Raw genomic sequence first — 27,381 nt, 5'->3', positions numbered from 1 at the left:
CACCCCCTCCCAACTAACAACCCTCGGTTCTTCCTCTGTGTCTCTGAGACTATCTCCATCCACTTCTCCCATCCATTCAGTTCCTTAGAATCCACGTACAAGTGAACACTCACTGTATCTTTTGATCACACCTCGTATAGTCTCTTGGTGATGGAAACATACACATGCACACATACATGGGCTGCTATGTCATAAATTCCCATGATATCATCCATAACTCCATCAAATTTTTCCTGTCTTTTCAAAGAGATCAAAATTAGCAGACAATCAGACAAACATTTAGTAATGTAATATATATTTGACTTCCTCTTCTGAATCCTAATGAAGTATATTAATTTCTATATTTACTTTTCACTGATGAAAAATAAGGAACAGTTTGTGTACATTCATAAAAATGTGTTCTGATAACATCTGAACCAGAAGCTCTGATTCCATATGTTAATTCACTCTATAATTTTAATATATTTAAGATTATGTATTATGAATTATGACACAGGAAATTAATATTTATTGAAGGCTGACTGGTGCTAGGTATTTATTTGGGCATTATGCATGAAATTGATAGTAATCATTATAGTTGTATGATAATAATGTGATAAGATCATTGTCATAAATTCTGAAATTTTATTATATTGTCCAAAGTACTTATTGTTATTTTAACAACTAATATTTCTAGAGAGCTAAAGTACTAGAGAAGCTAAAATATATATTTTCTATTATAATAGCAACTGACATTTATCAGGAGCTCATTATACAGTGGGCACCATACCAATTGCTTTGCATACATTGTCTTCTTTCATTGTCACAACAACCCTAAGGTAGGTACTAATATCCCCACTTCAAGCTTGAGGAAATGAGGCTCAGAAAGTGAAGTTTACCTAGGGCCGCATAGCTCAAGGGTGTCTGGACAGACGTCCTTGCTGGCTCTCCTATGCCACGTCACCTTCCGTACAAAGCAAAGCTAACAGCAACCAAGATTTTTAGCAATCTTAACTTTAGTTTGTTTCTCCACTTTAGAAGCATGCATTTTCTCTAGATTAATAAGAATGAGGAGGAGGAGGATGACAGTAATACTAATAACAACCCTATAACAACAACCATATCTTAAAAACGAGGAGACTTCCTAACTCCTCCAAGTAATTATTGCTAGTGAGTAGCTAAGATGGGGCTAAAACCCAGGTATTCTGTTTCCTGGACCAGAATTTTTCCCCTGTAAAAGCTGATAAACTATTTAATGAAAGAGTTGAAATAAGTAACTATGAATAAATATTACAGAACCTCTGAAGTGTGTCAAATCAATGTCAATTCTGGACAGATAATGCACCCCCACAGAGTAATAAGGGTGTAACACTGGCTATGCTTTTCATTAATGTTTTGAAACTTCATCAATTCAGACAACAGCAACAGTGAACTTGTGATAATTTGGATATGCTGCGCTATTTTACCTTTGTGTTATTATCAAAACCAAGTAATGTGAACCCAATAGTATTAAAAGCAGCACACTGTGGCCTATTGCTACGCTACCTCTGGCTAAATAAGTCCGTCTCTCTCCCTCTCCTCTCTCTCTCTTCCCTCTCTCCTCTCTCCTCCCTCATCCCTGTCCTCTCTCTCCTCCTTCTCTCTCTCCCTCTCCCTCTCCCTTTTCTTCTCCCTCTCTCTCCCTCTCCCTCCCTCCCATTACCTCTCACCCAGCCTCCCTCTCCGCCCTCCAGTGTCACACTAGGTCAGCCCTCTAGACCAGACTCAGCCATTCAGTCTCAGGGTTTCTGCTCCCCAGTCTATTCTCAGCAACCAGCTCTGCCCCTTTCTCCCAGCCTCAGTAATTAATTGTGCTATTATTGTGAATTAATCGTACAAGCAAGTCAATGTTTAGCCTAATTAAGAGTGAGGCCAACAAATTATTTAAAGCACCACTCCAGCAGAATTTGCATTCAGCCTCGTATTAGCAGCCAATCAAGCTTTTCAGCTATTGACTCAAGTACTTCCAGGATTCATGAATATTTACATAGCTTTCTCCCCACCCCCGTCCTGAACCCTGCCCAGCATCTCCATCCTTTCCCCAAGCCTACATACCCATCACGTTGAAAACAGTATCATACCTCTTTTTTTCATTTACTACAACTTAAATGGATCGCTTTGTACTTCAATACTTGTGTCAGTGTAGGTCATACCAAAACTGTACAGTTTAACATTATTAAAGACAATTTCAACTTTTTCTTGCCATTTCCCAAAATAAACTTAGCCCCTTTAAAAAACAAAAAAACAAACACAGAGACATTCCTTCGTTAGACTGAAGTTACCAGTATGAACTATGGTAGCAGCTCAACCAACTTTGTACTTGAAGAGCACTAGACTAGCAAGTGAAAATCACGGTCCTTAACAGTAAAATGTGTACCAGGCTTCTACTTTTAGGTCAGTGGTAACTAGGAAGAGGAAAAAAGTTTGAGTAAGGAATCTGAAAGCATTAGTGAATGTTTTAAAAATAGTGAACTTAATTAAAAAAAAAAGTACTGCCTAGAGTAAATTTTCACCCTGAATTTTTCCATTAAAGGGTAATTCAGCTTGGGGAAAAATAATGTGCTAAAACCTATACCTCTGGCAACCGAAACTGAAGCTGTAAATCAGAGCGTCTTTTCTGATGCAATGTGTGGACACACTGATGGAGCAGAGTACTGGTCATTCTTTTATAAAGCAGGATAAGACCATAAGAGGCTAAGCTGTAGGCCCGCTGTGCTCACAGGCTTTAAAAAGCATTCGAACTTGGACAATTTCAGCCAGTCCACAGACATGCCGATGCTAGTTCCTTGCTTGCCTTTGCTGCTCCCTCTGAATACAGAAGTCATGCAATTTAGATTTTAGTTAAGTGTCCATTTAAAATAATCCCTCCTGTCACCTCCCCTAGACCAATGCCCTTGTCATAGCTCACTCACCAAGTGCTCACCACACAGATATTTAATGAGTTGTCCACATTGAGTTCTTACTAAAACTTACCAGAAAGGAAACATAAGGGAGAGATGGAGTCTATTCCATTTTCACTATACCCACCACCTAATTCTTACCTTCACTGTTTTTCAGGTCTTAATTATGAACACTAATACATTTTTCAAAATTGTCTTTGAATCACTTTGACTTATGTCTCAAATCCTGTCCCTAGAATACTTAACACATATTGATATATTAATTAATATTTGTAAAATTTCTCTAAAAAGGCTTTGGTCAGGAAAAGTAAACCTTTTTTTTTTTTTGTCATTAACACTAGAAAACATCAGCTTCTTCAATATTCTTCCCTAAATACTGTGCGGTCTTTGGAAATTCCAGTCCACAGAGGAACTTTTATAAATGAATCAAGTGTCTAATTTCCTCAGTGCAAAACACAATATTTATCCTTCTCATATTGGAATAAGTCTATAAGCATAGAGATGCATATGTGTGCACAAATGTGTTTCTATATTCTATCATTTAAACCTGTTTTAGATCATAAAAAGGGGGCCAAGGCACATCACAAAGTAATAAGTGCTTATTACAGAGTTTACTATATGGGTTTCCTCAAAGTAGTCCATTAATGTCTAGAAAGATGAATATTTTAACACCAAGTTTCAGAAATTAGAAAGGAAAGATTCTTTTTTCTGAGGAGAAAGCCCATCTGTGAGATTACATTGAGGCAATCAGCGGTGAAAACATGCCTTTTGCTGCCATCAAGTGGCCCTTTTCGGAATCTTTTCATGAATGTCAACTGTTCACCATTTCATTTCTTATACATAATATATATGTTATCCTTTGGGAAAATGGGATATTTGAAAACACCACAACAGCCTTTCCTGTGTTAGAGCTCTATACTATGGCAGCAGTAAAAATTCCATGTCTGAGAAGTTCTTCAGAAAGACGACATCAAAAACACTTTCAAGGGTCGGTTTCTAGCCGGTAAAGACCTCAAGTAGAACTTCGAAGCACATTTCTCTTTATTTCTATCAAATAGGGAATTTCTAAATAGATTGGCTGTAGGATACCTGGTTGAACACAGAGTAAAAAAAAAAAAATGGGGCCGATTCATTTAGGGTCATTTTGACTCGAGTCCTGTAACAGTGGAAGGAAATGGTTTCATGTTTCTTTCCTATTAATGTCTCACTTTCTTGAGGCTCTAGTCCTGTATGTAAACAATGAAACTTATTGTTAAACTACATAGCCCTCATTTTAACTTATTTGAATCCTTTGCCTTCTTTTTTTTTTTAATATCTTCCCTTCTCTCTTCCAAGAGATAGCTAATTAAACATCAGTTGACTCAAAAGATAAAGGACACTTGTTATTTTAAAAACAACTCAAAAACCAAAATGCCGTAGCAATAGCCGCTTCGTATTTTGAGAAGGCAGCAACATGTATCTCAGAGTATTGGTTCTTTTGATGGAAAATGCATTAATAAGATTTTGGTTACGAAAGGAAAAGCCCCAGGTAAATTAAAGAGGACAGAAGTTGAGATGAAAGGGAACTAAATTGCTCTATATAACGAACCAGAACTCACTGGGGACAGGGGCTCAACAGAGTAGTAGGAATCTGAAACTGGAAGAAAAGAATGGCCAGGGGTGTTTTGGTGGGTTCCAAAATCAAAAGGAAAATGTCTACGAAAACCAAAAAAACACATCTGTGGTTATGAGTGCCCCGGAAGATTTTTTTTTCACTCCAAGTCCAGTATGAGTCAGACAAGCTTTCTAGAAGCTGCCTGTGCTATTGGTTATGTTTTCTAACCCACCCTCCTCTATAGCAATTTGCAGTGCCATCGAATACCGGGGCTTCTGTTTCAATGTCTTCCTTCATACAATACCAAATCCTTATTTTGGGTCCTTACACGAGAGTTAAAACTCAAGTCCCTAAGTCACTGTCTCGGAGTGTTACTTCCTAGGCTCACTGCCCTGGTTTTCAGATCCTTCTTCATCTTTGGGTTTTACCTTACCTTTGTGTAAACCCAGCTATGCATTTAAAAAGAGTCTATCAGGCTGCATTATATCTTCCAGCATTTCTAAAGATTTTTGTAGTAGGGGAGGCTTCCGGTTACTGTGTCTGCCACCTTGTAAAAGGAAGTCGCTCAATCAAACCTCTCCGTGTAAAACCCTTCCCAGGATCAGAGCTTTTCTGCAGCAGAGCTCTCACCTACAACCTCATACATTTATAGAAAGGTGAATTTCATTTCATTTTGGTGACTTAAGGAATGAAAGCAGTTACGATAGCAGCATTTTGATGGCGTGAGGTGTAGAGGGGTGGAAAGAGAATCAAAGGTGTGAGACTTCCCCCAAAGTGGTAGAAAATATGGACCGTCTGAGCCTTGGTCCCTTCTAGCCCAGCCAGCTAACTTACCTCTTTCCCTCTCCATCTAACTGCCTCTCGGCTTGGCTCCCCACAGATGGCTAAAACCCTAGGAGTCGCTGCATACTTCAGGGAATTCACTGTAATGAGAAAACCAGGGGCAGGCAACCTGACTCTTATCAAGACGGTCTGGCTAGAACTCTTGAGGATCTGGTTAGAGAAACCTAGGGGTTTTATTCTTTGTAACAATGGATCGAGGAACTCCGGCTTAGCCTAAATTTACACCCAATCCTAAAACTGGGGGAAATAAAAGGCAGAACATTTAAAAAAAAAAAAAAACTCCTTTCTTCCTCTCTGATACCCTAAACCCTCTCATTGTAGGCCTGAAGGCTTCCAGTTTAAAAAGGAGTTCTGAAATACAACCACAGGTCTAGCCATCATCGAAAATCCTTCTCAGAATAGCTCTAGGCCAGTATTCCTAGAGAGATCCACAAAGCAGGGCACACTGGAATTCCCAGTGCAAATCAGGTTCTTGGCCAAGAATCCTGAGTTCCCCTCTACCACCATCAATCCTCTGATATCAAACCAGTCAATCGTGATACCTGTTGCCTTACTGTCCTTCCCACACCCTCTGCCTCCATCACTCCCTGCCTTACAAAGGATGAGTCCATGCCTCAGATGACATGGTGTCTCCTGGAGAACCCCAAAGGCACAGTCGTATCCATTTGCTCTAAGAACTGATTCTCCTCCAAGTTTACCTTAAAGTGTTCACTAGTTTAAATGGCATGTGTTGTAAAAGTTGGTAATACATCTTTTATAAATGGCGATTTAGTTTTATATATAGAACTAAACCATTTGTCCCTTGCTTTGGATTTTTTTTTTTTAAGGGGGCACCATCAGGATCTCCTCTCAGTAAATGATCCTTTTCCAACAATGATGAGGCCTGTTGAGGAAGTGTTCAAGAGCTACATAAATGTATGAGACACTGTATTTAGTCTGAGAATAAAAGAGAATCACTTTCGATTTCAGGTTAAGATTGATACACATGAATTCTAGACTAACTCTTCTCTCATTTCCTGCACAGACCTTCCTTCTTTCCATTTTCAAATTCAGTTTGAATGATACAAATATAAAGAAAGGCTAATAGGTACATGTTGATTGAGCAACAGGATCGACCATCAATCAAATCTGCTAGCCTAGGAGCAGGCTGTATTGCTAGAATTCACAACTTAGCTAAACTCTTCTATCATTGTTTAAAATAGAGACTTAATTATAATGTAACCTTAGACATGTGACAAAACCTCTCTGTTCCTCAGCTTCTTGATCTGTAAAATGGAGATAATAAAAATACCTATTGCAGAGGGTCATCATGAGGTTTGAGATAATTCATGTCTGGTACTGAGAGTTCATGAACTGTTACCTCTCATTAAGATTAATTTTATGATTAGCGATTGAGTCCTTTACAACGTGCTAGGGATTATCTAGTATTGCATTTAATTCATTACTTTGAAATCTTTTTCTTTCCTCAGAATAAGCACTTCTGGTTAGTTTATTAGCACCATTTTTTTTTTTAAGTAGGCTTGGATGAAAAGTCAACTTCTAAGCAAAGCTTGTTTTCTATACTTCTTAATGTATTATTTCCAGCAACAGCTTAAAAAACAATGTAGGTTTTACATGGGTCCCTTTGCCTTCTGATTCCAGTGGTGAGAGTGCACAACACCTCACAGACCTGTGGCTGTGTTCGGTGATTTCCTCAGCCCCACCCCCCATTCCATTATCACAGGCACTGTTCTAACTAAGGCTTATTCTGACTAGCTATGTGTTAGAGCCTGTAAGTCCACCATTTAAAAATAGACCCCATGTAAATGGCATCATTGAAACCCAAGAAATAATTACAGACAAAGAATTTAAATACTTCCTAAAGCTTGAACATTTGATCGAAAATCATATTCTTGAATTTACCACTTGTTAATATGGACTAGGGTAAAAACCTTGTGAAATACCTGCTCTCCCTTTACTATTCATCTCCTTTAATGGTGGGGGGAGAAAACAAAATTTTAATTGAGCTCTCCGTCTCAGCATTGAACATGTGGCTAAGAGCTGTGCATCGCATCAAAGTAATTGCACTGTAGAGCTGGCCAACACTCTTGCCTAGCCTACATTTGGGAGAAAAGGGTATTACCTGGCTTTCTAGTCTATTGGGGAGGATAGATCAAAACTTTCCTCACTAACAATTTCAGTGCACCACAGATACCTAACATTGTTTATTATTGTCATCAATCTCATTCTTAATGTTGTAGACTAAGCCCTTCTCCTTATATTCTGCCCTTAAAACCAAGAACAAACCAAGAACTAGAGAAAGTTAAAAAAAAAATCTACAATCTACTTGGTAGCACTTCTTCATGCCACGGTGATTTGATTAGTGATTTGATAAGTATAGATCACAACCCTGGATTTAATACAGAGTGGCCCACTTTTAAAACGACCCATTTATAACAAAGGTCTCTCTGTTGGAACTGTCAAGAGAGTTAAAACAAAAAATGCCACCAGTACCAAACACTTTTATTTAGCCAGGCATTGCAGAGCAATCGAATTGCGAATCTGCAGACCTTCATCTTAGCCCATCTTTACTAATTGTGTGAGTATAAACAAGTCGATAAGATTCCCTGAATCTCATACTCTCATTCACTATAATAAAATTAGTATATGCCCTCAATCTATCCCCACCGAGCAGTCCTAAAGAATAAGGAACACAATATAAATATTGTAAAAAGCCTCATGGAGAAAAGACTCGAAAAATGCACAGATGACCCCTATTTAGGGTAGACTATTTGTAAAGGAGAATTAGGCTACCACAAACTAAAAACTTCTCTTTGAATTCTTATGAGTTTCAAACATAACACTCACCACCGCAGAAAGCAGAAATGTAACCTACCCCATGTTCCCATCCATCAGAAGAATCGTGTTGTATATGTGAGAAAATATGAAGAGAAAGAGAATCGTGCTGAAGAACATTGTCATCCACGACCCGTGATCCTCTCGAAACATTTTTAACCGGAGCAGCTGACCTGCAATGTAAATATTATTAGAAATCAGTGTACATCATAACTCAAAATTCATCATCATTGCTTTGCTTTAGTGAATCTCTATTATCTCACTATATTCTGGAGTCTTGACTGCCTCATGGGTGAAACCACTATATAACGTCTTTTTGTTCTTTTGTAAACAACTGATCATGGACAAAGTCCAAGACAACCCCTAGATCATCCAGGAGCAAATAATACTAACATGAGAATACAGTATGCAGAGACCGTTCGTTATGCTGGCATGAAAATAAGATGAATTAGAGCACTACCACCTGCTATTTTCTATTTCAGAAATATGTTTTCGATTTATTCATCTGAAACTAGCTAAGGCAAATGGCAAAGACATTGCATAAACTCCACAGACTCATCCCCAATACTGGCCTTACAATAAAACCAAGGCAAACCTCACTTACATGAAGATCCAATTGTTGAAGGTACGTGAAAACTTAAAAGGAAAAATAAAGCCTCTGTCATAAGAGACAGATGACTGAGCCTGACTCTTAGCTAAAATATCCGTACCCGTGAACAGGCACGCGCACCAGTGTGTGCTCTGGGGAGGGAGGGTGTGTACGCGTGCATGGTCCAGGGCTTGGTGTGGTTCCCAGCAAAACATAATTTCCACACTGAGGCCTAAAATCCTATTTACCAAGGCAGATGCTGACATTAGAAAGAACGTTAAAATGCAAATATTTCAAGGAGGAAAATGTGTTAAGAGGAAGACAAAAGTAAAAATTACTAATATCAGAATTCAGAGAAATGTTTGCTATTACTGGTAGAGAAGGAAAATGAGGGCGTTGGTATCCTCAAAGGCGAGGAGGATGAAAACATCCTAGGATTAAGGAAAAAATGAACACAGGTCACCCTGGCTTCTCCTACGATAAACTGTCTATTATACTTACCTCCATTCCTGAGAAAGTGTATCAAATAATGATATGGGAGATGGTATACATATAGGAACTACACTTAAAATAGGTTAGGCCTGAAATTTTATAATAGAACTTCTCACCAAAGAAAATAGCCTTGTTTTATTCATGATAAATTAAAGTTATGAAAAAAAATATGTATTTTCATCTGGAAATTATCTCTCTAGGGACAGGCAGTAGGTCTCTTACAGGTTACTAAGCACAGAAAGAAACCATTTTTTGAAGCTTTAACTACTAGGCTTTCCCTTGTACCTCATTTTTATTCAAATAGCTAAACTTTAGATTTCAATTGCAAACCAGGCTAACAGAAACATTACCCTAGTTAAAACTTTAAATAGAGCAAAAGAAAGGGAGATTTGGTTACATCATCTGGTTTCTTGGCTTGCACAAGAAAAGCAAAGGGCAAATCTGAAAGTCAGAAGGAATGTGAATTATAACTAAAAGAAGAAGGTGGAAAACTTTCTACCCAAGCAAACAATACCAGCACTGCAAATTATAACCTCATTTGATGCATCGAATCAATAATTATGGAAAGCCGGGGAATTGCAAGTGTCCACACAACACATTGACAGGAATATTATAAATAGATATTAAGCACAGAATGCTTCAGGGTAAAAAAACAAATGCCACAGATATCGTAGAGCAAACTGTGAAGAATATTATTCATTCATTGAATAAATATTTAATGTGTACTTATTACATACCAGCCATGGTTCTAGGTGAAGTCACGGCTATGAGGAGGGCAGGCAGGTGTTTAAAGTCAATCATCATTTGGGTATTTATTGAAAATGTGACCTTATTTTAGACTCATGAGCTCTCTTTGTTCCAAGTTCCCTTTGCTTCCAGCCCTTTCAGCTTCAAACCAAGACCTATTATTTCAAGAACTTTGAAGACCAGCAATTAGAGTTCCTTGAAAATTTAAATGTGAATTTCCTTCTTCACATATGCATACATCGAAAAATGTCACTAATGGATGTACTTTAAAAGTCAAATAATAATGCTGGTGATTTAAGAGTGCTTTGCAAATAAAACGTAGTGGATTAACTGCACACTGGCTGAAATAATACAGTTAGCGCAAAGAGGGATGTGACAGTACCATTTATGCTGTCAGTGCCAAGCTCATTGTCTGGCACTAATTTCAGTCATTAAAGTCATTAGCACAAAATGGCAGGTTAACATGGCTTAAAATTCACTTGAAACATACAATGAAAGTGTTGCAATATTTCAGGCCAGAATTGGTGTGACTCAAATGTTGAGTCAAATCACATCAAACCAAGAACCTCGAAATTACCTGAGGAGGTTACAGGAAAATGTGCTGTGTGGGCCCTGCACTGTGAACATACACTTGGTTTGCTTGGGACAGCAGTGGCTTACAACTGCTGTCCTGGCATAATTACTAATAGTGCCCCTTCCTTTCTTAAGTGGACTGGTTTGGATAATAAATTATATGCCAACTTACCTATAGGGCACAGAATTCAGAATTTTATAACACTTTCCCTTAGAGAAGTTTCAGGAGAAAACTGAAGGAAAACAGTCCTTATAGGTCAACAGAAGTAAAACACATGACAAAGAGGGGTACATTTCTGAGAAGGTCATAAATGACTTTTATTTTAATATGGGATATATTTGTACATCTGCTTGTATATGTATTAATAAAATAATAGATTTTATTAATAAAATCTGTCTTAGACTGTATGCCCTCAAGCCTTCCAAAGGAAAAATTCTACAGGTAAAATACAGGAAAACACATCTTGCTGGCAATGATGCAATCATCCTTCAGAAGACTTAGGGCCCAAGACTGTGTGTACGTCATCGTCTACCTGTGTGCACCACACCTGTCTATAAACTGTAATGCAGTGAGGACCATGTATCGGTCTTCATCACTAGTATCTCCATGGCACTGGTACACAGCATGTCTTAAATAAATATTTAGTTGATGGATGAAAAAATGAAGGACACGCAAACAAATGAACAAGCAATATTCTATGGTATGACTACAATCCCTCTGTGTTTGTAGATCTGGCTCCCATAACACCTGCCCTTTAAGCCCTATGGAGTCCATCAGTTCTTTAAAAGCCTCACCTCTCCCCCATTGTCTCCCTATGAGCCACCTCCTAAGCTCTAGTCCCTCCTAGTCCACATGAAACACCTGTGTCCTTATCAGACTTTCTTTGGCTCAACACCCTTTTTCACTATGTACCCCATATGTGTCTTAGAGTTGCCTTGTAAACCCCGTCTCTAAAGCAGAGCTACAGTTTGCTTTATCTGATTTCAGTAAACCACTGTGGAAAAAAGTTACACAAGTGGATTGACAAACTACTACATAACCAGGGGCCCCAAATTTAGCTGCCACCACAGCCCTGCACGTGAATACTTTTCCTTGTCCTTGTCAATTCTCTAGCCCATCCTCCTCAGCAAATTTCCAATTTCACCTCAAAGCTCCTACTAAGCCTCTTTCACTCTCAGAATAGGACCTTGGTTCCAGCCTCAAAGAAATATTGCTGCCACCAAACACGATTTCCTTTCAACTTCATGCCCACTCACATCCACCCACTTACCTACCTTTACTGCTTTCCCTACTTCCTTCTTTTTTTTCTCAAAGGATGCACTGCTCCTTCTGCAAAAAAAATCCCACCTGTGCCTTTTAAAACCATACCTCCCCTCTTTTGGTACCTTGCTCCATCAGCCATCCTTTCTCTCCTTTGTATTTCCAATCTCTCCCTCCCTCCTAGTTCTTTTCCCTCTGCCTATAAAGCCTCTTAAGTCCATTCTAAAAGCAATGCTTTCTTGGCCCCATGTCCTGGAGCTACCATCCATCCTCTTTCCCCTCTCATCCAGACTTCCAGAAAGAGTAACCTTCGTCACCTGCACATACTGAGATCTTACATGCAATGCAAACACTCTACTGAAATTGTTCTGGCAAATGTTGAAGACCCCACCATTGCCAAATCCAGGAGAAATATATTGGCCTTTAACTTACGGCACATGTAGGTTACATCTGGCATAGCAGTTGTTCACTCTGCCTTTTGGCATTACTTTCTTGGCTTCTCTGACACCAAATACTCTTTTTTCTCTTTTTCTGTTTTCCTGATTACTCTCCATCACCTTTTTGAGCATCTCTTCTTGCATTTGTCTCATAAATGATATTCCCCATGACCTTGCCTCAGTCTTTGTATCATATCACTATGTGGTCTCATCTACTCTCATGAGTTTAACATCCAGTATCTGCAGTATAGACTTTTCCTTCTGAGCTTCATACTGGAAGAGTCACCTGCCCACTGTTTTTCTGAATGTCCTACTGCCAATTCAAAGTTTACAAAAACAAATCCAAAATATCCACCCCTTGCCCCAACATGCAATATACCCATATCTCAAATCTGATTATTCTCATCCCTAATTCCACTCCTACTTCTGACTTTACCATCTTATCATTTTCAAAATAACTCAAGGTTGAGTCATTCTTGATTTTGTCCTTCCTGCACACCTTCCATTTCAATCAACAGTCCTACTATTTTACAAACTGACATCCACCCTCTTCTCTCATAATTTGGGTTCCCAATGTCTCTTAAAGGGGTTATTGCAACAACCCAGCTGATGTTCCCTATGTAGCCTTTTTCATCTCAAATCTAGCCTGCACCTAGCCAACAGATCTAATTAATATACAAGTATGATCACATCGCCCCTTCACTTTAAACCTTTCAATGATCAATGTTCCTCTATAGTATAAAATTCAAGTTTCTTAATATGCTATAGAATGCATTGCTTGATTTGACCCAAGCATACCCTTCCTCTCTCACCACCCTCTACCTTTCACTCTGGTTCCATCAATGCTAGACAGATTGCAGCTTTCTGTTTGTGCTGTACCCTTTGCGTGGGATACTCTTCCTGCCCCATCCTTCCACTAACTCCTGTATTTCCTGTGGGTCTCAAAATGCAGGTCAGAGATGATCTCCTCTAGGAAGTCATCTTAATTGTTAAATATTTCATATATTGGTGTAATAGAAAGAGCTTATAGGATGAACTCTCTTGGGAGGTAATAAGTTCCCTTAAGTGCAGACAATGAGGAATGGCTGCTAGCCAGGTATAATTTAAAAGGCTAGATTACATGACTTTTGTGATCCAGTCTATCTCTAGGATTATAGGATTTATTTTGTCAGTAAAAAATTAGCTCAAAGTCGGCTAACTTAAAAGACTTTTAAAAAGTTTAAAAAGGGAATTATCTTTACCCATTAAGAGAAAAAGTGTTCCTTCTTATGTTTTATCTGTCATATGACTCTCTAATATATAAAAGGAACCCAAAGTAATACACTGATAAGATTCTTTAAAGACCAAATTAATATTTAAGATTTCAAATACTGGAATACTTGACAATAAATTTAAGTTGTAATTCTTATGTCTAAAATAATAGAATAAAAGATAAAATAAAATTGGATCAGGGCAATTAAAAATTAATCACTTCCAACCAGACTAAAATATATAAAATATTCATGACTGATATGTTTAAATTTATAGTTTATAAGAACATAATATAATTTTTAAGACATACTAATTGAAAAATGGGAACAGAATAAAAATAACTAAAATAAAAAAACTATTCCATGGATGGGACATCAATAAAGAAAGTTATCTAACAAAACACACCAGAACACCATTAGGAAGAAAAGATGTTCTAGGATGTTCTGAGACCACAAAGTAGAAATAAAAGTATAATTGTCAAATGTACATGGTTACTGGGCCGGCCGAGTGGCGCGATGGTTAAGAACTGGCTTGGGACGCCAGAGGGCCCCGGTTTGGATCCCACATATGAGGGCCAGTGACACTGCCCTCTACAGCTAAGATGCTGAACAACAGCTCAACCTGGAGCTGGGCTGCCCATGATTCGCCGGCAATGGCGTAGGCTGCAGCCCCTGCTGCAGTGGGTTGCCGTGGGCTACCATGTGTAGCCAGCAGCCAGCAGCCGCAGTGAGCGGCCGTCCAGAAGCCGGCAACTGATCTGCCTCCCCTGGGAAGAGCACAATGATAATACCAACATGGGCAAGTGAAGCAAATCCTTCACAACCAGACTGAAGAACAAAAGGACAGCAACTTGTCTGTTCCCCTTTCCCCAATTCCCCAGCACTGTTCCCATCTCCCCAATTCCCCAATAAAAATCTTTAAAAAAAAAGTACATGGTTACTATCCCTTAATAAAACGTTTGCTATTATGATGACAGAGCAAAAGAATCTTTGTGAAAATAAAACCTTCATAGCATGAAAGCCTCAAAATAATTGAATAATTTCAAAGGGCAACTTTTGTGTAGTAAATGTCACTAATATTTTCTTTTGATCTCTATAATTCAGATATGTCATATTTTTACCATATTTTATACTCTTTTAGTCAGAGTTTTGATGCTTACATTCACAATAAAATAATAGACATGAGTTATTTTAGAAGATCAGTATCTATACAAACTGAATAAATAACAGTGAGTTATATATTAGATGGTAGGGTTCTTTCATCTTTAACCATGTAGGCCATATTGTTTCCAAGTTTTAATCTACTGAGATTTACAATTTACCTCAGATATAGAAAAAACAAACGAGCAAAACAAATAAGGAGCCACACCACACTCTGGATAATCAACAAATTTCATTTACAGAAAAGAGATAAAGATATACAACCCATTAGCATTCACAGGACATTTTTGCTTGAAATCTTACTCCTACTGAATCCACTGTTTTATTTTGTTTTTATTTAACAGACACTTATGTAGTGTTATGGTCTCCTAGGCTATGTTATAAGTGTTTTGTTCAAGGGTAACTTGTACAGTCATTATCTTAACCTTTGATGGCTATGATTTGATATTTATATAGTATGAATTGCTTTCCCATCCTGAGCATCACAACTGTATTTCTCTATGACTTAATCACTGTTGAAGATTACCGACATTTACTTTTCTGCATATGAGGACATAAAAATATCTATGATTAGAATATTGGTATATTTCTCCATACTTTTAATTAAAAGAACTGTCTGTCCTCAATGCAGTTACATGACTACACAAAATGAAACTGAACATTTTGTAGAATGCTAACTTGAAATTATGACAGAAAAATGATCTTATAAATTTTTACTTAATCAAGTATGCAGACCAACAACTTCAGAGAGAAAAATCTTTCCAAATATAATCTCATTTGAATTAGACTCTTGTACATTCTCGGAAATAGTTACATTTCAGCGCCTGGGGGAAGTAATAACTCATGATGTGTTAGTGGTGAAAAATGTTGATATTGTCACAAGCTAGATGCTACTGTGGTTTATCATTAACACATAAGACAAAACAGGGACATCTACTGCAGGAGCCCATTGGGGACCAGTGCCACACCTGTGAAACGACCAATGCGTGACCAGGTGGCTACCCTAGTTTGCATATCAAATACATGAAGAAATCATTTTTAGATAGCAGTTAAATGCAAAGTGTTACCCGAAATCTCAATTGTTCTTTTTATGAACTATGTTGGGATAAATCCATCACAACTTGTCATAACATTTTTATCTCATCATCGGAGTATCACAGAGGATCACCACTGTTAGGAGGAACGGCTGCTCCCTAGTACAGGTCCTTCTGGGAGAACTGACCTCCCTGATTGATCGTTTGGGAATAAGAAAATTGGCATGTGTAGCTTAGCAATTTCTCTCTAGAGATCAAGTCTGTCCTGGAGAGCACACCAAATTCTGCCTCTGCCTTTCCAGGGGAAGGGTGTCAGCACAGTACTGCCTGGGGCTGGGGAACCCTACTTTATTCTGGAGTTTAGTATTAAGAAGTCCCCTTGCTTGAAGACACAAGCCACATTCTCAGTCCATAGTCTTCCACAGCAGAGGTAGCATTTTGATCACCATATGCTTTATTTCTATCTTATTTCTTAACTTAATCAAAGCTTGGTTAGAGAAGTGGGTGCTCCTTATTAAGCCTTCTAAAGGATTTAAAAACATCAGTGATGAGAACAACCAAACATTCTACAAAAAAGACAAAATACAACCACCCAGACACTCACCAGCATTTTCATGTGCTCCAGCTTATATACTTATGCAAACTATCTAGATAGTTTGAAGTCACAATAAAGAGATTCCAAGAAATTAGGCAAAGGTAAGGTTAACAAACTAACATGGCTTGACCAAGAAAACCTCAAAGCAAAGGTGATTTTCAGACCAAGGGGAAGATAATAGTAAGTAAGATGATGTCGTGATAATACACTAAATTGATTATCTTATTGTAATGCCTTTGTCTTACAAAATCACACAGATATTTAAATCATTGAGGATAACTAAAACAGAAGCACAAATGAGAACTCAATAGGGAAATTGTCATAGAAAAAACAAAAAATACTATAGGGTTCAAACGAGGAAAGATCACATTATTTTAACAAAATCAATAAAGGCATTATTAAATAAAAGATGGAGTCATGGGCAGGCTTAATATAACTGGAGTTAAGACTCCAAGACAACATGAGTAAAAGTGCAGATGTGAAAAGCACAATACAGATCAAGGACTAACAAAAAGCAAAAATGTAACTGAAGTATAAGATACAGGAGCAGACTACAGGAGCAAAAAGCACAGAGGTTGGTTGGGGTTGGATTCCCGAAGACTTCAAATATCTGGCTAAATATTATACTTCATTTTGAATACAATGAATGAATAATCAGGTTTCCAGGCAGAGAAGAGGCTCTCTGATGTTTGCTGTAGGAGATAAATTTATACAAAGTTATCCACATAGAAAAGAATGGACTTTAAAATGCTACTGAAATATCACAGTAATAAGCACTCCAGGTTTGAACTGGTATGATGGCAAAAAGGGTGAAAAGGGGGGGAGGCAGAAGAGGTGCAAAGACATTTAAGGGATAAAACCTATAAAATTTCATAACTGACAGCCTGTTAAGTATAAGGGAGAGAGAGGTCAGAGAATGGGTTCAGTGTTTCAAACTCAGGAAAATGGGAAATGATAATAGCAGTACAGACAAGGGGAAGATGCAGAGATTGACTGCTGGGGTGGAGATGCTGTGGGGGGGAAAGAATCATAGCTTGAATCTGGAGTCCCCATTAAATATGAGAATGGAGCGGTCCTAAGAGAGATGGAAATGTTAGGGGTGATGTTGGACCTAGAGGTATAGACTTGCCTGCACCAACCTAGAGCTAATCAGTGAATTCTTAAGAGCAAGTTAAGTCACCAAAAGAGACAGTTAAAACAAGGATATAAGGAGGGCATAGATAGGAGGACCAGACACACACACCAGAGGTTTTGAAATATACAAGCAGCTACCCTGTGAGGTTCACTTATTATCTGTCAGAAACTGGAAGTTCAAGAACCAGTTAAAAAGACCAAAAAGAAGCAGATACAGTAGATAATGTTCCTCATGGAAATCAAATAAGAACATTTCAAGGAGAGTACAGGTAACAGCATCAAACTGTACAGAGGTTAAACAGAATGATGACAGGAAAGAGGATTTGGTGTGTAGATGGTCAACTGAGATTGAAGGAAGCATTTTCAGAAGCATGGTGAGAATACTAAAGTGGTTTGGAGTGTTGGTTGAGACAGACAGCTGTGGAACTCAGGAGAATGTAGGATAATTCCCAGTATTCAGGAGGCAAGCATAGAGCCAAGGGAAACAAGACCTACTTGAGGTGTGTTAAGCAAACATCAAATTAGTTTAGAAGGAAGGGAGGAGGGAGGAAGGGAGGAAGGAAGGAAGGTTCAAAGAAAAGGTTTAGAGCCCAGAAAGCATTCATCTTAAAAAGTAAAATCAGAAGTAGCTTCTAACTAATTAACTACTCAGTTAGACCAAAGCTGTCCGAAAGGATGAGTGATTAATTCTCAGGTGAGGCTGTTATTGTAAACTTTGCTGTTAACCTTTGTAAGGATTTGGTGATAAGTTCAAAAAGAGAAGTCAAAAAAGTATTCAAAATCCCTACAAGAGATGTTCTAAAATTGGAACAACAAAAAAAAAATGATTGCTGATGTCATAAAAATAACCATCAACTTTAATCGGATTACACCAGATGGAGCCTGCATAGACAAAACGGGCACTGTTGCTAATTATATAAAAAAGGAAATGTTCCAGGCGAGGACAGAATGATGTCCCTTGTAACAGCCATAATCACTGTGCTCTGCTGGGCATCCTGTGGCAGTGTGTAGGCAATATTTTTGTCAAATAACGTGAGTGTGTCTGACAGTTATGGGCTATCACAGGCTGTGTCCTTGATGATAAGAGTGTTCTGGTGGAGCAGAAATAGAAACTGAAGGTTTTTCCTACCCAATGGAGAAGAACACTAAAATATCAACCTAATAAACTGGTGAGGATGACTCAATGCCACAGACCAGGCAGCTGGAATAGAGAGCAGAACAGCATCTAGAGATAGGAACAGAAATCTAAATCAACTGCAACCAGCCAATGTCTTACATCACAAGCTAAGTCTATACAACTCAGTGATAGGACAAGGACATTGCTGAGATCAGTCACTCCAGTTCCAACAGTCTATGAGTTTATAAATCCTCATAAAAATGTTTGCCTTTATGCCAATCTGAGTAAAAGGAACCTACAATTTGAAATGAGTAAAATGGTTTGAAAATTCAGGTGAGAAGTACAAACTTCCTCATTTTATTTTAGCCCAAAAACTTAAAAAAAAAATGAGTTAGGTGAAAAACTATACACATATGCGTACTATAAGCATAATGAATAAGGGTACAGGCTCAGGAGGCAACCAAGGTTTAGCCACTGCCCATTGCAGTGACAGAGCCAGCTACGGACCGTCTTCCTGCCTTTGGTTTTACATATGCCAAATGAGGGTAGCAATGTTAACCATGTCATAAGACTGTGGTTAGGATTACATTGTAATTTATATAAATCACTTACTCAAGTGCCTGACACATGGCATGCACTCAAGGTGAGTTATTATTATTATCATCATCATCATTTTATCTCTGTATCAATAAATCATATTTGATCTCTGCTTACAACTCATCACATCTACCTACAACTGGGCCTAGAAGGTTTAAACTATATGGTGTCAGATAATCTGAATACGCTCTAGGAGGCTGTGACCTTAATATGGATGAAATGTAGCAGGAAGCAAGGAGGGGACACTGGGAGGAGCAGCAGAGGGGGGTGCAGGCTCTAACATTACGATTGTAACATCATACAAGAAGCCTGCAACTACTTCAAGCCAACAAGAAATCCAAAGGAGCCAGAGGCTCTGTCCAGTATATCTACCTGGCTCATGGCTTAGTCCTTTCAACCCAAGGAAACAGACAAGAACTGTGATGGGGTAGGAAAGCTGCAATGGATAACTTCTGATTTTTTTAGTCCTAGGAGCTAAACAGAGAGAGCCGTCAGGGCCCAGGAGTTGCAATATTCCAGCAGCAGTAATGCAATGACAGTTTACTGTCTTTCTGACAATGTAGAAAGATTTATGGGCTAAGATGTTCACACTGGAGTAATGTAAATAGTAAAAAAAAAGGCAGCATCCTATGAACATCCTATGGTATTGTACCAAATGCCATGGTACAATAGGCGATTAAATCATACAGCCATTATGATGTATTTATAAATGATATTAAATGACCTGAAAGGTGTGGATTTATGATAAATAGTGAATACACAGTGTAAGTTCATGTTTTATAAATTCATATTCCTAAGATACATGTCAAAATATTAACAGTGGTGGTTTCTAGGCAGTGGGATTGCAAGAGGATATTTTTCTTTAAACCTTGCTACATTTTCTAAATTCTACACCATGTTCTGGTTTTAGCTTAATAATTTAAGCAATAATTTGTAAGAAAACAAAGAGATTAGCATGGTTGGCATTAAGTCACTGCAAACATTTGGTCGTGAAGAGCAAACAGCTGGACCAGGGATCTCCTTTCTTCATTCTACTTCCCCCCGTACCTTTCCCCCTCCATGCTTTCCCTCTTCTGATGACCAAAGACACCGGCATTATCACATTGCCCCAAAACATGGCTGGGGAGAGCAGGATGAGTTAGCAGAGGCTCAAAATGCCAATGGCAGGGACTGTGTCTCTTGTTCTCCACTGAATACCTAGCACCACACTTGTACATAATAAGAGCTCCGTATTTATTCATGAAATGAATGAGTTAATTCATTCCATCACTATATCAGGTGTGAAGCAAGGATAAAGAATAATAAAATGTGACCACAATCTAGAGGAAGAATGAAGAGTGTCTTCATTAGCACTAAGATTCTTAGAAGGTGCGCAGGTCTGAGAAGGGGATAAGTACAGATGGGCAGGAAGAGAAGCAAACCAACGCAGAATCAGAGCAAGTACACTAACTCAGTTTTTTCTTCCTAAATGTTGCTAGCATCAAGACCTCCACACCTATTCTCTCTCTAACCCTCCTCACGTCCCCAATTCCACTACATATCGGTTATATATCAGGCTGTGGGATCAGGGCTTACACTTGACTGAATTTAGCCAAAGGCTTCTCCTGTGATCCTTTGTCTACCCCAGGATGCACCAGAGAAAACATGGAAAGGACAAAACATTTCTACCTTTCACATCTGGATATTTATACTTAATATCCCCAGAACATATAGGAAAATAAAGTCTATTGAAAAGCATCAATATAAATGACAGAGCTCATGATACCTTTTATTCTATTTGACAAGATATATTTAATATTTGGTCCCTTGTAATATTGATGCTCTCAACTGTAATTCTGTAAACAAGAAAAAATAATTATTTTTCTTTTGCCATAATAGAAGTGAACCAAGTTCTTAATTAAAAGGCGATGTCAAGATTTTTCCCTTGTCCTCTTATTAAGGTGTAATGTGTGAATCTGTGCCTCACACAAATCCAATTTGTATTGATTTTCTAGAGCTAACATAATGCAAGCTGTAACAGAAACTTGTAACACAGTGGTAAGTATTGTTAGGACTTAGAAACTTAGAGAACTGGATACTAGGTTTAAATAGAGTGAGAGCTGCACATGGTCAGGGTGACCTCTCATTGCTGTTGCACCTTTTCTTGTGTCCAGTTCCTCTGCAAATGCCATTCAGGGAGTCCAAGCCTCCTATGAAGTAAAAGTGCCTCTCTGTTAGCTCCCTGCCCCTCAGGTATATAATTAGGTCCTTTACATCACAATTTGACAGAACAGATACCTAACAAAAATTTCATTAACCTGTGTGAATATGTGGATAGTAAGGAGTTTAAAATATGACCATAAAACAATATGATTTTTTATTACTAGAATTGTTTTATTTCATCAATATTTATTAAACATAAGGTGTTTTCTTGTGGTAGAGGGTGAATCAGATCTAGACAGAGTTTAGTAGGTACGCCTTCAAAGTCAAGTTTCCAAACCGGAGTCCAAGAACCCACAGTTCATTCACAAATGAGCTTTCAGAGGCCTGTAAACCTCTTAAAGTAAATGCAATGTGTTATACGTTGGTGTGTGCATTTGGCAGAAGTAGCTGTTTGGTAGATAGCAAATTTTCAAAAGGATTAGTGGTCCCAACGAGGTTACGAACCACTGAATTTGGACTTATAAGAAGTATTCCATCTCTCAAAACATTTCCAGTGGCTCAAAACAATTTTTGAACTCTTCCTTTGAAATGTTTCAAAGCCTAGGGTACCTTTGGTGAATGATCCCAATGACGTGTTTTCCTTGGAGGAGGGCTCTGATTTTTTTTTTTAATTAAAGTTTATTGGGACTCTGATTTTTAAAGTCTTCCAAAAGCATGGTAAAAAAATGATAGGTAGATGCTTAAACTGTGAAGTTTATTTTTGGTTGAAATGAATGTTAATATAAAGGAATAAGACTAATTTTCTCAGAGAACATAAAGTAGATTAAAGGCTATGTGTTAATTGAAAATCACAGGGCCCGCCGAGTGGCACGATGGTTAAGAACTGGCTTGGGATGCCAGAGGGCCCCGGTTCGGATCCCACATATGAGGGCCAGTGACACTGCTCTCCACAGCTAAGATGCTGACCAACAGCTCAACCTGGAGCTGGGTTGCCGTGGGGCGACGGCATAGGCTGCAGCCCCTGTGGCAGTGGGTTGCCATGGGCTACCGTGTGTAGCCAGCAGCCAGCGTGAGCGGCCAGCAGCCCACCGTGAGCGGCCGTCCAGAAGCCGGGGACTGATCTGCCTCGCCCGGGAAGAGCGCAATGATGGTGCCAACTTGGGCCAGTGAAGCAACGTCCTCCACAACTAGACTGAAGAACAAAAGGACAGCAACTTGTCTGTTCCCCTTCCCCAATTCCCCAGCACTGTTCCCATCCCCCAATTCCCCAATAAAAATCTTTAAAAAAAAAAGAAAATCACATGAAAAAGCACCAATAAAAACATCAGTGCCTTAAGGATAATATTAACCAAGGGAGGAAAAGATCACATTTTAGTTTTTCAATAATTGAATAAATATATATTGAGTGTCTACCATGTACTGGGCACTCTTGTAAGTGTTGCAAATACCGAGAAAAATCCCTGCATTCATGGAGCTTCCATTCTACCATCTTTGCTTAATAATTCAATTCATCTAATGTGTATTGTTCAACTGTGAATAAGTATTAACAGAACTAAAGCAGAAAAGGTAAAATGGAAATAAAAAGAAAGTATGCTATACATAAAATAATGTTTGGGTCAAAAACTATTAATGGCAAAATACAGTGTAATGTTTGCATGCTGTTAAATACATTTGGTAAAAGTGAAAAAGAATCATTGTAACCAAACACAGAACTAAAGAAACAAATAGTAAAGATAGTATGTGTTTGATAATTCTAAGAAAACTTATGATTTTAACTATGCTCAGTCATCTAATCTAAACAAAAGAGAAAAAAAGTTTGGGGGGATTTGAGAGCATAAGATCATAAGATAACATGGAGGCATTGAAACATGAGATTGTCAACAGGCTGAGGACAGAGTTTACTCCCTTCTCTATGTGAATATGCCAGAACCAGAGCCAGCAGTTATGGGAAAAGTTCTTGTTCCAGGCCTAAGTAACGTTCCTAAATTAACTGAGCAAATTAGTCTTCATCCTTCTCTATTTTGAACACTTCAAGTTATTCCTAACACACTTATTCTACAGATCAAAGAACCCAGAAATATGTCTTTCTAACATTATCCTTTACACACATATAAATAAAATAGGATGAAAAAGTACATGTGATTTGAAAGGTATATGTGAATTAACAGTAAATACAATGGGAGACATGTAATGAGGGAAAGTCTTGATCCATGGGGCTTGCCAGGAAGCGAAGGGAGATTCCCTTGTGCTCACCATTCCCCATCAGGATTGCCCACCAACCCTCCCATCCTGTGCCTCGAAAACTCAAATGGCTGCTTATTGAAGATGAGAGAATGAACAAGGAATCTTAAAGTATTCTAGCTTAAGTACTAAGAAACTCATCTAAAGCCTTTCAAGTGAAGCCACCATCTCAAAGCTTTCTCTGCAAAATTTAGGGGCGCGCGCTCAAAAACAGACCTTTTGATATGCAAAGATTCAAGCAAATGCTATTTTGGAATGAAGAAACTGGGACAGTTAGGGATTAAACCACTTGGCATAATAATGCAAAGGAGTTGTTTGTCTGAGGTACAGAGACTACTAGTTGTATAATTGTTTTTCCTTCTTCAGAAGGGTAGAGGATCGGAGAGGTGGAAGCCAAGGCACTCAACTGGGGGTGATAAACGATCAACTGCTACAACAGAGCTGATCGAGACCTTGGAAGAAAGACTCCCTTGTAGAAAGGCAGGATGAGGACTGCAGAATTGATGACATCAAAATCAATTTTCACATTTATGCTACAGGCTGTCTAATACCTTCATGAAATCTTCAGGCCTAAAGCATAATTTAATATGTGCAGATTGAACGGAAATGTAAAATAAATTTTCCTGGATTGGGTAAAGATTTTTCCTCTCATCATGGAGGAGACTTGGTGGCAACTCAAAGATCAAATCTATGTCAAAAGACCCCTCTGATTCAAACACAGTCTGCTCTGCCATCGGATTTAGAAACAAAATTATACTTATCTGTGTAGTCATGAATTTTTTCCCATTAATTTCAATGCTTGTTTCACACACATAGAAAGGAACAGTTTCCCAACCTTTTAAAAACTGTTTACATTACAAAACGGTTGCAAGTAATTCAGGGTATACTAAGAAATCCCATTTTGAAAGACTAGGATATAATTTAAAACACTAATACCATAAAGGGTTTTAAAAGTAAACGGTTGTTTAAAGAAATAAAATTTCTTTCAATGAACTATTTAAAGAATCCAGTTTATCTTATGATTTTGAAAAAGATTTTTAAAAACCACTCTTTTTTAATCGGTGAAGATGCCAAGGAGCTCAGGCAAACTGATCTTAGAAAAATCAAAATGTTTCTTTTCTCAGATTATACTATCCGGCAAAGTGACCGTGCATTCACTTGGATAGAACACGGCACTCAGAATGCACGATCATTAAATATGATAGTGACGAAAGCTAAAGAATTGAGCTTTGTTTCATTCTGTGGAAGAAAAACTTAAGACATCAGAATGATGGTATTTGAGCACATAAAGGAGTCATTGAAGCAGAATTTAAACACTTGCTCAACCGCTCCTGGTAGTAGGAAAATTGGAAAGGACAGGATTCCTATTCCAAGAGGTCAGATAACCAGATAGCCATGGGTAGGCATATAAATGGCCCACTCTGAGCTGAGCTGAGCTGCCAGATAAAAAGTGTGGCTTGGGTTGGATAATCTCCACGAAAACGAGCCCACTGGCAGAAATTTTTTAAAAAAGAAAAAAGTACAGTTATATCAAACGTTCTTACACATTTTCTCTAATATCAGGGCTCACCAAAAGCCCACATCTCAGGCTATAAATGTTCCCTTATCACTAACCTCTTCAGTTTGTCTTTCAGGACAGGAAGTAGCCAACTTCAGTGGATTATATTTTTCAAGTGTTATAACAATTTGAAATGAAATTGAGTGGAGATTAGTAATGCAACACTTGAAAATCATTCTAATAAAATTTTCTGCTGCACCAATATTCCCGTTTAAAAGTGGGATGACTCATTCTGATGTCTTCTCAGCTAATTTGCATTTTCCTCTATCCAATATTTAATACTTCCCTCTTGTACTCAATTGACCTCAAGTCCTCAACATTCAGTTCTTAGAAAAAGTTGTTATTAAAACACCAGCAGAGGCAGTAATTAGTAGCACTTGGTGACCTTTTCCCATTCAGCACTAGAGAAACTAGATTTTTCTTTTCATACTTTCATGGTATCCACCTTCCTTGACTTGTAGCCAAAAAAAAATAAAATACTTCTTCTGAAAAGTACCTGCCAAGCACCAAGAGAGGTCTGATAAATATTTTATTCTTGTTCCAAATGTAACTGGACTCTACAAAATCAAGTAAATTTCAGGAGACCTTAAAATTGGCAAGAATAAAGTTATTAATGTCACCATTTAAAAATTCCATCAATACTTCATGAGTTTTCCAGAAAAGGTCAACCAGAAAATCAAGGTCTTCAATCCTTTAGTCTGTAATTCAGCAGAAATAATTTATTGGTATCATTTGTTTTTCTATTTAAAGGTGCTATCGGGCATTTGTCCTTGCTAAGTTACTGTTGGGTTTTAATCATTTATCTAGTTTTTCAAAGTAATATTGACATTCTATTTTCCAAAGTGCAAGCTACTATTTTTACTTAATGCCACTTGAGTAATTAATGGCTTTTTCTCTAATTTATCAATTTAATGGAAGTGTTAAGTAGCACTAAATCTAGGACTTACTCCTCTGAGTCACCATATATCTTTCAAACTTCTAAAACATTGATAGTCACCTTTGGGTGATACTACTGTGTCTGTCTGGTTCCAATACACTCCTACCTCCATGCCTTCTCTCTCCACACTGGGAGCCACTTAATCTCTCCTGGATGCTCAGTCTTATCTCAGGCTTTGGACCAATAGCATCCTCATGAGAAGGGAACTTTAGCTCAATACAGAGCACTGGATATCAAGTCAACCTCACTATTAGTCCAACTCTGATAACTGATCCTTTGGCAAAGTTTTAACTAGGCTTCTGCCTTGTTCCTGAAACCAAGTCCCATGGATCCTCTAGGTGTGGTAACTGGGTCCCTTGCTCACTTCCCTCTGTGTCTGGTTCTCTGTCCTGATAAAACCATTACATCTGTTCTTTGTGTACCACACAGTACCTTCCTGAATGTATTTTTCTACCCAATGTCTGTAGTTATGTCTTAGCTCCACATCCCATCCCATCCTTAAACTCTTCCATTCAAGGGCTTGTCTAGTTCCAACTTCTAGGTCCCTAAACCTCCTCTGTTCCAATGGAGTAATAAATACTGTCATGCCTAACTCTGTCTCAAGATATAAAGCAAATAGTTGTAAATTTACCAATAGAATGAATAATTGATCAAAAAGGATGTTTAATAGAGTTATAAACATATGTAGGTTGGGTAATCAATAGCCTTATCAAAACCATGAAAGGTTAACATCATTTTCTCTATATAATATGACTTCATTATCACCACATAACAGCGGGGAAAAGTATAAAGTTTATATAATGTCATAAGAAACAGTACAATATTTGCTGAATACTGAATCTCATTCTCTCCTAGGTTCCCCCCTCCCCCCCAAAAAAATGAGCAGGCAAAAGAATTAATACTTTCACGGACTATGTACACTTCTTTCATTTTGAAACACAGGTCTTACACACGTCTTCAGATGCTTCCCCTAATCTTCATAAATCATTCCAAAAGTAAGTCAGTAGCTCTGTGATTGTTCTGCTCTCTCATTTTATACACTCATACAAATTTATTTTATAATTTTCTTAGTGAGGTAAATGCAAATAAGTTAAAGAGGGCCATATGAATGATCTATTTTTGAAAAAGAAGGCATTTGGAGAAAAGGAAGTCATATGCTACTGGTAGAAATGTAACTCATTTCATTCTTTTCAGAAAGCCTTGCACAATTTGTTTCCAAGACTTTTTAAAAAGTCAACTTATTTTGACTCAATAATTCCCTTTCTATGAGTCTTCCCCCACCCCCATCCCCAAAAAATCAGACATTTAGTCAGAAAGATTTATACA

General features: G+C 38.1%; 1 protein-coding gene across 6 annotated transcripts in view; it reads right to left on the bottom strand.

Moving 5' to 3' along the window:
- TMEM117 (transmembrane protein 117) overlaps positions 1 to 27,381 on the bottom strand; it is a 474,959-nt gene that overhangs the window by 385,138 nt on the left and 62,440 nt on the right. For 5 of the 6 annotated variants that reach the window (XM_019653056.1, XM_019653060.1, XM_019653057.1 and 2 more), the window contains one exon: positions 8,231 to 8,363. In XM_019653056.1, the coding sequence (XP_019508601.1) occupies positions 8,231 to 8,363 (133 nt within the window). Of the gene's footprint in view, positions 1 to 8,230; positions 8,364 to 27,381 lie in introns of those variants that run through there. The other variant, XM_019653061.1, reaches the window with a different exon arrangement.

The sequence above is a fragment of the Hipposideros armiger genome, unplaced genomic scaffold (genome assembly GCF_001890085.2).
Source record: "Hipposideros armiger isolate ML-2016 unplaced genomic scaffold, ASM189008v1 scaffold_194, whole genome shotgun sequence".
Taxonomy (NCBI): domain Eukaryota; kingdom Metazoa; phylum Chordata; class Mammalia; order Chiroptera; family Hipposideridae; genus Hipposideros; species Hipposideros armiger.
Note: the sequence above shows the minus strand (reverse complement) of the source record. Positions and strands in the feature narration are given on the sequence as shown.